The 13927-nt window shown below is 43.1% G+C and overlaps 1 protein-coding gene across 1 annotated transcript in view; it reads left to right on the top strand.

Annotated features, from left to right (window-relative positions):
* The window catches only part of cntn4 (contactin 4), a 73268-nt gene that overhangs the window by 49250 nt on the left and 10091 nt on the right, over window positions 1–13927 (top strand). The window contains exon 11 of the mRNA XM_076141367.1: window positions 8065–8192. Coding sequence (XP_075997482.1) covers window positions 8065–8192 — 128 coding nt within the window. The remainder of the gene's footprint in view (window positions 1–8064; window positions 8193–13927) is intronic.

The raw sequence follows: 13927 nt of genomic DNA, 5'->3' as shown, positions 1-13927 counted from the left end.
TACATAACATATTTATTTCCACATATGAATCGTTCATTGACGCCATTTCTTCATTCCAGCTCGTTCACTAGCCTTCATCACATCCTGTTCTCAGTCCATGTTTTCTAGACCCTTTAGAAATAGTCTGTTTCTGTGAAGCTTCGTATTTTCTCCTGCTAAAAGACACAAACACTTCTTTAAACTCCATATTAGTAATACAGTTGCCAGGAAGATGTGCAAAGTGTCTAAACTGAGCCACAAAGCTACCTCGTTGGCAACGGCAGTCTGGCAACGCTCCTGCCAGAAAACCAGTTTCTTTGGCTCAGGCTAATGTGGTTTATCTCAACCACTGAGATTATTTCTCCAGAGCATTTCTGCCCTCTGAGAGTAAAATGTATTGCAATTCCCCATTTCCACACATGCAAAGAAAGAAAGAGAGGGAGAAAGAAAGAAAGAAAGAAAGAAAGAAAGAGAGGGAGAGAGAGAGACATATGGAGGGGAAGGAAAGAGACTCACAGAGTGGGCCCATGATAATTAAGTCTAAACGGGATTCCTGCTTAAAATGTCACCGATACCTCTTTGACAAGTAGCCTCATTTCCTACCATACATCACTCCCCAGCAGGCTATACTTTGCCTTTTCAGTCATTCTCATGGGCTTTTATTGATTTGCTTGTTCTATTTAGAGACCATCAAAATGATTAGTAGATCAATTTGACGACGCAGTGATTGTGATCATACAGTAGCTCCCAAACATTCGCTCAAGGCGGGAAGAGGCCAGGGCCATTCCAATGCTGCGTTCCAATTTCCCAAGTGAAAATTCTGCGAGTGTCTCAATATTAGAAATGTCAGCAAAGCGATTTAATTGCGTATCACAATGCAACAGTGCAGGAAAAATGATGCTTAAGATGACAGAAGCATTTATCGATTTTTATTTTACATCTCCAATTTAGGATTTATAAGGTACCATTACATTTTTACATGGCATTTATTCAATTAAAGAAATAGTATCCATTTAGGTTTTTTGGAGTCATTCAAAAAGCTATTTGTGTCTAATTGGACTACATGAGTGTTGCCATGTTGACTGACATCACACATCTGCTTTGCGGTGCAGTCGGGGTTGATGAAACCGACTTCCACAGCCGTTCCAGGGTATTTTCTTCAAGCAGGAGTTTGAACATTTTCAACTTCCGAAAGCACCATAACGCACCATAAGAGCAGTCCAATAATAATGAGGTTGGCGGGACCCAAACTGATGCATAGTCTTCACTTCAGTGTTTTGGAAGAAGGCTGCAGTGATATGAATTCCTGATCACGTAAAAGTCTGACTGCAGCATTTGCTAAATTAGTTTTCGTTTCTTCAGCTTTGTTCCTCTAAAGAATCCGTCTTGACAGAGTAAACTGAAATATATCTCAGATAAGAGATAAAGTGAACTCTGAGATGTTTTCTGAGATTAGGTCAGAACCCTCTTTACCCGTCCGCTTCCCCATGTACTGCACTCCGGGATTATTTTTATCAGGAAGTCTGTGGCTGATATCATTTTTCAAAGTGAGATTCTGCCAGCGCAGCATGAGTAATCCATCTTGGTTCCTCTGACAATTTCCTGTGGAACATGTGTGTGCTCTTTATTCCTGAAGGGATACCTCAGCACACGGGAAGAGATGAATATCTCTGGAAGGGAATAAACCGGGAGAGCAATTTGTGATTAAAGGAATCCTCTATGAGTACATAGACAAACCCCTGTGCGGCCCGGGCGAGATAAACTCCCTCTCCTCACAATGCAATTACCAACACAATCACATCATGTTCCACAGACGGGAATTAAGACGTTCTCAATCAGCCTGCTTCATTAAGACAGCTTCCTATAAAAAATGCATACTCCACACAACATTTATTCTGAGAAGGTTCATTTGCACTAAGGTCCTTAGACAATAGAATGTGTCTGAGTGTGTGTGTGTGTGTGTGGCTGTGTGTGTGAGAGATGGCCTGTTTTTTTTTTCATTATAAGCGCTGATAACAACTTAACAGTATTTTCATGCCTGGGGACATTACGTGATCCTAAGCAGCTTTCCCCCCCACGCCCTTTTCTTGTCTTTCCTTAAGAGACGGAATACTAAAATGCGTCGTACATTTAATTAAATTTCAGCGCAACATAATGAATATAAAGAAGAAGAAATATAACTGAAAAATGAATAATGATATGTTCCAACAGCATAACGACCTACAGTAGGAGCGGTACGGTGCTGTTGTGTACATTTGTTGCCATATCTCATCAAAACGCAACACCACAAAAGCTGAATTCCTCACGTTAACTCTGCAGGGCAGCAACGTGCCACTTCCCCTCTTACATTATGGTAATACACACCGGTACGGTAGCGGCATTGCATATTCGTTTCAGTAACAGATTAATACTTTGCCGTGCAGCCCCTTTCCCCTAGCTGTGTTTTTTCCAAAGCTACAGTATTGCCAAAGACGCTTTAATGTTACCCCAATGCCCCGGAGACAAGTGTCAACACACAGCCCAAGCAAAAGGAAAATCATTTCAAGTATTGCCTGAGACTTACTCCACCGCTAATGTGGCTGAATAGAAAAGCAGCACAACCCTCCTTCCAGTGGCAGAGCTCGCCTTTGTTTTGGAGCGGCAGAAAGAGTGCTTGTCTAGTGTCACTCATTCTTTATCATTCGCTCGGTCTTAAAGCTAGAGCTCCTCGCTACAAGTGCTCGCAAAGGCACTTGTTATGTTGTTGTTGAGCTTTGATTGACGCCTCCCAAAGATCCCTGTCAAGCGGGCCTTTTCCACACGACTGATGGTAATTGTCTGCAAGGTGCAGTGCTTTCCTCCTGCCAAAAAGATTGGTAGGGTAAACTGTAATCGAGCTGCTTAATAACTTCTAACACTATGGGGGTCGTTTGTTCTTTTTTTCTGTTTTTTTTTAATGCCAGGCGTTTAAAGTGATCAGGCTGTGGCTTGTTCTCCTGGCACATTCGATGCATAACTCAAGACTTTTTGCTTTTTTTGTGCCCGTGTTTCTCCATCAGTTGGCATCTTGCTTGCTGAGATGCAAGAATCTTCAATATTTCCCTGTCAAATTCCTGAATAATCAGCAAATAAACCCCCCCCCAAAATACCCCGCAGTATGCCATTTTCATAACATTGATTGCTCAGTCTGTAATTTAAAGTCATTCTTGAGGTATAAAGAGAAAATTGTCTGGTCATTCTTTTTCCCATACACTTTAAATGGTATTGCAGTCATTTCTTTTGTCCTTCCTTGTGTCCCTGTGGCGGTAGGATGGAGTTTAATGTCTCACCACAAGGCCACAGCTTAAAGGCTTGATTCTAAAGTAATTGATAAAGGCAGACGTGCATTCAGGTAGCCAACAAAGCTGTTAGATTGTGTTCGGAAAATGCTTTAAAAAGTAGATATGAAAAAGAAATAAAAACCGGGTTGAATATGACAAGTGTGAAAGTTGAAAAACCTGCCTTTAAACCAGGGGCTTGTGAGACGACATGTTGAGATGAGATGTTACTCGGTGTGCACGGTGGTGCTGCAGGAGAGGACTGGGAATGGGAATTTGTCTGAAACTGTATCACAGTGCCGAATTTGTTTATTGAGTGGCGCTGTAAGAAGGGATTAGATTTATGTCTGAAACTAAAACTGAAGTAAAGGCACATTACAGCAAAATTGAACTTTTTTGTGGTGAAAAAGTTCCATAAAAATTGCATTTGAATTTAAAGTACAGTTTTTTTGAGTGGAATAAATTTTAGATTGTGTATTTTATAACAAAATGTATCCTTAAGGAGTCTAAGATCAAGTTTCAGTGTCAAATATACAACAAACTCACAGCTTCTTTGGTGTGACTGCAGTGTTTTGTTGATTCGCTCATGGCTTTAAATTTAACCGTGCACCACTTTGCATTTTAAATCGCCTCCAAGTAAATCATCTCCTATCATAGGCCCTGGTTGTAATGCTGTGATCATTTGCTGCAGCTAATGATCCATGTGACAAGGTGAGAGTCATTGGCACAGGTCTGCGTACGGCAGAAATCAATAACAATTACACCTATATCGGAGAATTGTCAGGAGTAAATGCCCAGGTGTCCCTGTTTCGCCCGCGTCAGCCAATCCCTTTGTTGACTGAATGAACAAAAAAAATCAAAAGCACACCTGTTATCATGCTCTCTAATTGACTGTTAACCTTGATGTTGACAACGCGGCCACGAAAACCGAGCGCATATTCATTTAGTCGCGATTGCTGCATAAAGCTGACGCCTGAGAGGTTGCCGTTACCACAGTTGTCGCGTTGCTCGGCAGGTTTTAAGCGTCCCCGGGTCCTCGCTGCACAGCTGGGTTTGATTTATGCCGCTGACAAGGCCGTTTCTCTCCAGCGCCGCACACTGTGGGGAACCATTGTCGAGACGGCCCTTCAATTTATCTCCGACGTCCCCTCCCCCGCTTTCTCTCACGTTTTTTAAAGCAGTGGAGAGCATAGATCAACACCTGAAGTTAAGTCCCACCTCTTGTCCCGGCTCAGAGGATATGGTGACCTCGCTTCTTTCCCCCCCCCGCGTATAGACGCCACATTATACCCTCTGGCCTCCAGTGCTGACGTTTTGATACAATTATGATTAGAAACATCACCTGCAGGTAGGTCGAAGATGGTCAGAGCGGGTCAGAAATAGTAACGCAGACGTTAACTCACCTTATCTGGACGCTTACAATGGGGGGCAAAGCACAATAACAAATCCCCTCAAGTCATTTTTCATTCTTTCCTTTTTCGTATTCACTTAACCGGTATTCGGGACTGAATGTCTGCAGAGCTGAGCCGAACACGCTGTGTGTGCACCGAGGCAATAATCTCTGTGTATAGAAGCTGAGACTAATTATTTGGTGAAATCACCGTGAGCTTGCGATGGGCTCTCTTCCTGTGGCCTCGCGCTTGAATAACTCCGCTGATAGAATCTTAACCTCTATTTTCGCAAACCTGTTTTATTTACCCCGTTAATTAAGTAGAGATGCACAAAAGAAAGATGCCTCTGCACCCCGCAGTCACCCAACCAATCAGCCGCTGCCGCGTCTCCGGGTCGCTACTGTATTCATGAACGGTCCTGCTTTGGAACTCTCAAACCACAACCTGATCATTTTTATAGCCACGCCGGTATTCTTTGACAGCCTTAACGTTTGTTTGTAGGTTTGTATAGAATGTGAGCTAGCACTGCTTTCGGTATTTAACTAGACCTCTCCTGCTTCTGAGACTGGCGCTACTTTCCAAAGCTGTGTAACACTCCACTCCAGAGCGAGCCGCTCCCAAACACATTATTTCATTCTTCTTCTTTTTTTTACAACTCATTATTAGGATTGTGACGGTGTTCTCCCACAATGTCGAATTTATCAAACAGATCAAAGGCAAAATTTGTCTCAGGGGAACATCAAAACAACACTTTCAAGTGCATTTTTAAGTGCAGGAAAGCTTACACAAAGCAATCACTGCGTTGCGAACAGTATCTCAAAGAGAATGGAAGGAAATAACAAAAACAGGCTTTTACTTTGGGCCAGGCTCTTCCCTGCCATTTCCACTTCACAGTGCCGATGATAGCTGCTCACTGACTGTTATTTGCCTCTTTCATCTTGTCACAGACCGGGGAAGATCAACGCTGCACGGCCCCTTGCCTCCGTTTCTTGATCTACCCCAAAATACACCTGTGTTTCAGGATTACACCGGTGCATTTGGCCGTGCTCAAAATAGCTGCCTCTCTTTTTTTGGTGGATTACCACTGTGTCCATTAAACTTGTGTGTGAGGCTGGGATGAAAAAGAGTGGCACTTGTTGTTCATCTCACCTGTGAATTATTGATACCTGCCTTCCCTCAGGATGGAGGTGGGAAATGTCTTGTGAGCTAATGGGCAGGTCGCGCAGACATGTTGTCTGGGCCGCAGCAGAGAAGAGGGAATGCCACAGGAAAAGTGAAAGAGTGTTAATAGTGCCAGTGCATATCTTATTCAGCACCGCTGTGCAATCTTTGACTTCTATTTGACCTCATATGCTCGTCCATTAGTCATCATCCCAAAATGACAAATAGAGACAGTCAGTCTACTTCTCTCTTTGTAAAGTCAGTGAAAGGAAAGTGCTTCCTCTGTCTTATATTAAGCTACAAAAGGTAGATTGTGCTGTGACTGGCCAAGAATGATCTCAGTGCTACAGGAGTGCAACCCGAAGATTTAACTCTCTGTAGAGCCATTGTGTTTGTACGCAGCACCAATCGGCCACTCTCTGTAGAGCGTCCTCTTACAAGATACACAGAGAGCACTAGTCACATGATCAGTGTTTTGTCCCTGAGGATGAGGAGAGTGTGTGTATACAGAAGCACAGTGCACTAATACAGTTCTTTAGTTTTGTTGAGGTATGGCTGTGAGCCTCACACTGGTTGACTTGAATCAGGTCAGTGCTTGTTCCAGTTTAAACAGGATGTGTTTCTATTTGTTCTCACTATCAGAGTTTGCAAAAAAAACAAAACAAGGTAATCTAATTAAGGTTAGACGTGTGGGTTATGTAGATCTATTACCTTTCCTTCACATTTTCTCTTAAGATAATGTGACTCAACAGATGAGCTTGGTCATGTTCACACTGCACCGTCGCACTGCCACATGATTAATGTTTAGTAGTAATTGTGATTGTGCTTACTCTGCTCTGGCTTGTGTGGTGTAATGAGCCATTTTCCTCAGGTTTATCAGCATCCTGGTTTGATGCCATTAAGCCCTCTGTGTGTCCATCCCACACTGCAACGTGCATCTAACTGATGGTCATCGTTTGCTGCTTTGTATTCAGCACTTTCCCTCAGGCTGATATAAGGCAGAAACTCTCCACTCAGCAGCATTATGTGGCGGCGGAAGTAAATTCTCTTAAACAAACCTTCCGTGCTCTTTCTTATCTCGTCCGCAGCCTCCCAGCAAAGACACTGAGGCAGAGCGATTAACTTATAACGCAACGTCACACTGAATCAACTACCAGCACAGCCAGTTACATGCATCACTGATGCAAACGAGAAGTCGCTCTGCTCACTGCTCGAAGTTGATGGTTTCCAACATATGGCCGATCAGTCATGAGAGTTATGTTCCAGATACTGTAATGGCTAATAAACCCTTATATGTGTGAAACGTCCTTACTCTTGCATCAGTCATAGGAAGAATGAGTTTTAGTAATGACATCAGTCTCAGAGGCAGAGGTGTGATGGCACGTTCTCCATTGATTCCAATTGAGGTTCACTTGATAGCTAGTGACTGGTTAGGTGTCTATTTGTGAGTGTGAGTCATACTATATAAAAATAATAGGGCACAGGGACACTTTAAATATGAGGCATTAGATATATCTGTTGTAAAATAAATGATAAATAACTGCTTATTTATATGTTCTTAGGAAAGAAAGAAAGGAAATATGTGGAGTAAAGCCTCACAGAATCTAAGGCTGCAGTCGTGTAGACCGTCAAGGAAACTAACTAATGCATTTCTTTTTCTATGTCACTGTCTTGTCTCTCTGTCCTGTTTGCTTTGCTTCCTTTCTCCTCATAGATGAAGAGAGCCACCGCACCCCCCACCCCCCCCCCCCTCCAACAATCAGCCTGACACCTTTTCATATTTACAGTTTGCAGATTCAGCAGGGCATTTCAGATAATTAAGATTCAGCTTTGATGAGTCGGTCCACCCTTGATTTCCCACAGTTGCTTTCAAGGGCGGAATTTCCATTTTTGCTTGTTATTTAGAAAATGTTGACTTTTCTTCAGGCCCTTTTGACCTTTTTGAAGCACCAGTGGCCATTGAATAAAGGGCATGAAACCACTGTTGTCCAAGATGTCTCGGAATCCATGTGCAGAATTAATTACCTCTGGAAATAAAATTCTTTGTCTCAGCTCTGTCGTCGACAAGAAGCAGAACTTAATTAGGAGCGCAGAGAAATATTCCCATATCCCAAATAGTCACATATCTTTGCTATGTCAGCCCCATGCTGCCCAGGGAATTCTTCATAACGCTGTATTTCTGTTTAATGTCATGTCAGTATTTCATGCTATGCAATTTGTGCTTATTTCGTCCATAGAGTTTCCATTCTGGACAATGGTAACCTTCGCATATGGAATGCGACCAAGTCCGACGCGGGCGTCTACACCTGCGTGGCGAGGAACCAGTTTGGTGTGGCGAGCAGTACAGGAGGCATCACAGTTAAAGGTATTTTCCTTTTCACTCTTTACTGCTGGACACGTTTCGGATGTTGGTTTGATTATTTTCAATCCACCCCTCCAAAAGCTAATGGAAGCATTTGATTTCATAAATAAAAAATGAAGACAACAGACAAGAAGGACAGATGCTTTTGCAGCATCCTGCCCTTTCCGTCTTCTGACTCTGTCTCCTTGCCGTAGTGATGACACAGTCTGAGACGCCTCTGCTGCCCCGTCTGTTTACAGAGGTGTTGAAAACATTAATCTCGCCGCTTCGGCACTGTCGGGAGAATATGCTGCGTGGAAAAGACCCGATGTTGTTAGATCATCTGGGGAGGGGGCTGGGGATTGCTTTCCTGCTCCGGTGCTGTGACTTATTATACTTCATTAAAAATGGATGTGAGCTGGGTATAAGGTGCTGCGCATTGAGTGGCTTTATTCTGTGCACACTGCTGTTTCTCTGTCCTATTTCCACAGGGGATAGCAGGCTCACCTTTTCTAGTTCCTTGGGGGGATGGATGGTGGGGGGGCTGGGTGACCTAAAACCTTTCTGTGACCCATTACTTTCCTGGTTCACGTGTGTTAGTGTTGTTGTTTTTTACTGACTTGACCTTCCTGGTTGTCTGGCTTTTTGTAGATTTATAGAAGTATTGATCTTCTGAGTATTGGCCTACAGGAGGGAGAAAAGAGGGGAGGAGAGGAAGGGGGGGCTCATGCCTCATTTCTCAAAAGGTTTAGTATTGATTTAACTGTATATCCCATCTGATTATTGGAATCCTTAAATCTAATCTTTTAGACAAAGCGACAGTGCCGCAGCGACAATGTAGCAACATATGTAGCCTTTATGTCATACACCTGCCTTGAACAACATATTACTATTGTCTCACAGCGTAAATGTTGTGTAGACATGGATGATCTACACGCGTCAAATGTTACAGCTGATACAGCCGACAGGGTGAGTTGTTGGGCTGAAGCCATATTAGTTTCATAGAAGACAAACCTTCTCACCTGTTGTCATCCATCATTTCTACTCACAGGTTTGATCCATGTCGTCCTCCCTCTACAAGTCATCAGTCTGTCTAAAACACAATTTATTCCCCTCCATTGCCAAGTAATTGTGCTACAAGTCTGGAATAATTAAGCGAATAACGGCACCAAGCGGCTTCTGCATTCAAACTTCATACTTAACACGCATCCCTTAACATCTAATTCCCACTTTGAACTATCTCTGCCCTCTTTGAATGACTATCAAAGCATGTTTCTGTTTCCCATCGACATGTGAGACAGATTTCATATATATCAATGCTTCCAAAGTCAGCGGCAGTTTAGAGTACACCTCGCCGATAGGTTACGCTTACGCCTCAGTCGACCTCACATCCACGCCTCCGTCATCACACCAAACTAATCAGCAACCTTCACCTAATTGGGGTGAAGAAATGAACAATGTGAAATGTGTGCGTGTTGTTTTTGTTGTTTACTTATATGTGTGGGTTAATTGCTGTGAAATTTTTCAAATCTAAGCACACTTTGACTCATCACACACTGGAGTGAGCAGAGGGCGGCAGTGTTGCTTCAGCCTAATGGCCAATATGTGATATTCCAATCGAGCAAGCATGCACACACACACACACACACTCACATAAGTCTTCTCTGCACTAACAAGCTGAGCCGTCATCCACTTATAATTCTTCGGAGAGGGAAATATGGTTTTTATTTGATGTTTTCTCTCACCGGTGTTCCTCTTGGTCATGATACGTACAGTATGTGAGAGGAGCTTTCTTACGCTGATGTATAAATGTGTGTGTATGTGATCTCCCGCTTTCTCTGTCACAATCAATATTGTTTGGAAAATGGGACGGGGTAATAAACATGCAGTATTTCATTGAAAATTGGAAACCTGTTTAGAGAGGAGGAATGCTGTTGTGCGATCAGCCCTTATGGGAGATGACAGTGGTTTATTCATATTGACTTTGGTGATATGAATACTGAAAAATACCTGTCAAAAAGCATTTGGGCGCCTCCCGCTGAGAATAAGCCACCTAGCAAACAGCGGAAGAGCCGTCACAACAGATGAGCTCTGTTAATGTCCCCATTATTCCAACACTGGGGGGATATTAGCAGATTAATTGCACTTGATTATAGATGTGCTCTCTGCATTTTGATTACACTGGAGATGTGCCGTTGTAATTAGGGTTGCCTCCAATCATTACAGATGGTCAGTGAACTCAAAACTTCAAGTTTGCTTCCGCTCAAGTCTGTGAAACCTCAAGGCAATTCATCTTCCAGACCTTCTGACGCTGACAGATAATTAGCAGTGTTTTGGAACGCAAAATAAAAGAAAGTGGAATATTCTATCTAAGTAGCAATCATATTTAATTGTGTTAAAAGAGGACGTGTAGAGATCAATGTGTGTTTGGTCTTATTTAAAAAGTTCTGCAACTTTGATCATATTAAAGTCACACTCCCATACGATCTAAAACTGCATTGAATGACTTTTTTTTTAAATCCCACACTCAGAGGGGGAATCGATCCTCTGCATCGGATGGGAAGTTTCATTCATTCAAGAAAATTAAGGAAAAATGCTCCAAATCACCCATTGTTAAGTAATCATTGAACAAACATCCTGGTTCTGCCCCTGAACGCAGCATCAAAGTCAAACGCACAACAATTCTCATGCGAAATCTGTTTAAGAGAAAGATTACAAAGGTTAACAAAAGGCTAAATTAGGTTTAGAAAATGAATCATCTGGTGAAATGATTCCCCCTGACCAGATGGATGAGACTGACCTCCAAAAACTCCATTTCCTTCTAAACTTCTGGGTGGTGTTTCCCTGGCAGAACCCTGTCATCCATACTGAGCGACAGCAAACAGCGTGAAAGAAATATGACAGTGTGATATCTGATAGCCATATAGAAAAATAATGAGCCGCCATCAGTCAGTAATCACCAGCAGTGTGTTACAGATGTGTCACTGCACACCATATGAATACAGTATTGAAAGCAGCTTGTGTGTATCTGTTCAGTTTCTTCCCACTATTGGAGTTTGTCCTCAAGAGAGTTTGTATTTGTTATTTCAAAACAGCGGCATTGGTAGAAAAAAACCATGAAAGAAGTGTTTGCATAGAGTTTTAGCCCTGTGGGATCCAATAGGTAATGTTACTGTAACATGTAACATCATGAAACGTCTTGCAGAACAGGGTGCGACCCACCAAATCCCATTTCTTCAAGTCAACTTTGTGCTGTCCTGACCCCTGCGTGCCCTCGGATCATCTGTGAGCATCTAATCTCGATGGTCTCAGACAGTGAGGGCTTTGGTAAATTTGCTTTTAAAATCCTTGGATCACACTGCATGCGGAGTCTCCGGCGCCCTTTGCTATGCATTATTCAAGCTCACGCCATTCACCTCGTGTGCAGAACTATAGGGCGTATGCGCTAAAGCGGCTCACACACTTACACACACACAGCAGCCGCCCACCGTTAAAGCTGGGAGGGATTCTCCGCATGGGGCCTGAGCAGCTAGAGCAGCCGGAGTATTATTCATGATGGCTGCTGTTTGTGGGAAGAGTCGTGAAACTGGCCATGTGAGGCATGTCAGTACACACCGGAGGGGAGTGTGTGGAGTGGTCTGATAACCGTTAGCTTGCTCTGTTTTCTGCTCACTCATATGTTATTTTCGCACACTTGACTATCTGAGTTTGTTAGCGCTGTGATAGACTGGCAAGCTGTCCTGAGTGTATCTTGCCACTCTGCAAAGGATTCTGGGATTGGCTCCAGCCCCCCAGAACTCCGCATAGGCGGGCGGTGAGTCAGTCTCTGAGCTTTCTGGAGGTCCCATAGATTCCTTTGCCGTCGCGTTGCATTAATGAAAATTTTGATTGAAAATCCATTTGTTATTAATTTAAGCATCTGTTATTTGGAGTCCTTGGATTAAAAAGTTAATTATAAGAAGTTAAAAAAGTTAATTTTTCCATTTTCAAATGTCGCTCATCATGAATAGAACTGTAATACAAGTGCTGAGGTCTTGGCTAATGCAGAAATAGTCAGAGCTCTAAAAACAAATGGGAACGACCTCACATAAACCACGTTTTCCAATCAATTCAAGTTTTATATTTTGTTCATTTTTACTCTTAAATCTTAAATACAGGTAAATTAATAACTGTGCAAGAAACGGGTTTGTTGTTTTGTTTTTGGAGGATTAAATATGTGTTTATGAACACAGAACATTCTTCTAAATTAAAACACAGCGTTGTTTTTTGTTCAAAGGTGAGTTGTGTTAGATTCTGCTTAAGTGTGTTTTTCCCCCTCACAATTAGAGCTGCAACAGGCTCAATCAGAGACAAACAGGAGTATAATGCCAGGAACACATAATTCAGAAAGCCAAGAGGCAGTTGCTGAAGTGGATGTTGGTGTGCGTGTGTGTGTGTGTGTCAGTGTGTTGACACGCTTTCCGTCTCCTCTCTGATTGACCCTACTAAGTGAGCGGGCTACTATCCTCAGTTTACAGTGGCAGTAGGTAACAAGGCATTATACAAGATGGAAATCAATCAAATTACACTCAAGAGCCCAGTGTGTGGTTGTGTAACCAACCTTGGTTGTCCATATAATCTGTCACAAATGATGACAGAGGAGGGTAATAAGGGAGAATATTCCCAGTGTCATTGTCACAGCAAATCCCTCGGGGCGGTAAGAGACCAGGCAGCGAACACAACACGGAGAGTTCACTGTAGCAAAAAGCCAGATGTGTCGACCCCGCTGGAGTAATAATACAGGCAATAACTGTTTACAGTATGTTTCCATGTTTCAGAGACAGAGGAGTGTATATTCTTGGCTCCGGATCTATCTTAACTATTTCCCCCAAGATCCGTCCTGAGCTTTTGTTTTGCTTCCTTTATTTCCTCCTCCTCCTCTCATCATTTAGAGTTACTGTCACCATGAAAACAACTGAAAAATAGTGTTCTTTCTTCCAAACGTAGTGTGTTTCTTTACCTTTTAACTTCAAGAAGGAGAAGAAAATGGATTCTCACTCTCAGGCTGGATATTCTCCTTCCATACTTGTCGGTTTTTTACAAGGTGTATTCGGCCTTGTGAAACAGACTTAACAGAGCAGACCTGGACCTCTGAATGCCGACTATTTGTTATAATGGTGTTCCTGCCGTGGCGCCGTAGCTCAACATTTAGCCCCAACAAAAATGGAATGGGCCCTCAGACACAGATTCTATTGTGTGTATGACAAAAACCTACTAGCTGATAGCATTCTGGCGCGATATCAGAAAACCACTAGATAAATCACACCGGGAATGCACGGTATGTGTGTGTGTGTGCATGTGTGGTGAGGGGGAGAGGGAGGAGGGGGAGGGCAATACAATGAAGGTATCGAATTCGCTCTGGATGAAGACTGCACTGCCGGCACTTTCTACATGAATCTGTGCCTGTTCAGGGATCATTTGCCATGGTTAATTTAGTCCGTGTGCTCAGAGTGGCAATTTCAACCAAGTAATCACAGCACCCCCAAGAGGCAGACAGGCGTCGCACACCCTCAGCACAAAGCCTCGCCGTTTCCCTCTCATCTCACCTCTCTCGTGTCCTTCCGCATTTCTCCCCTAATAATGGGAGGCAGTCGTCCCGTGCGTGGAGATAGGAGACATCTCCTTAATCCCATGCGGTGCCGTCATAATGCGCCTCAAGCTTGAAAGCGGAGGAGCGAGGATTGTGAGTAAGTGTCCTGCTCTGTTTACTGTTTTCAAAC

Source organism: Genypterus blacodes, unplaced genomic scaffold (assembly GCF_046128005.1).
Source record: "Genypterus blacodes isolate CSIRO-AG114 ecotype Tasmania unplaced genomic scaffold, CSIRO-AGI_Gbla_v1 ptg000017l_1, whole genome shotgun sequence".
In the NCBI taxonomy this organism is placed as follows: Eukaryota; Metazoa; Chordata; class Actinopteri; order Ophidiiformes; family Ophidiidae; genus Genypterus; species Genypterus blacodes.
The sequence above is the reverse complement of the archived record's forward strand: the minus strand, read 5'-3'. Positions and strand labels throughout refer to the sequence as shown.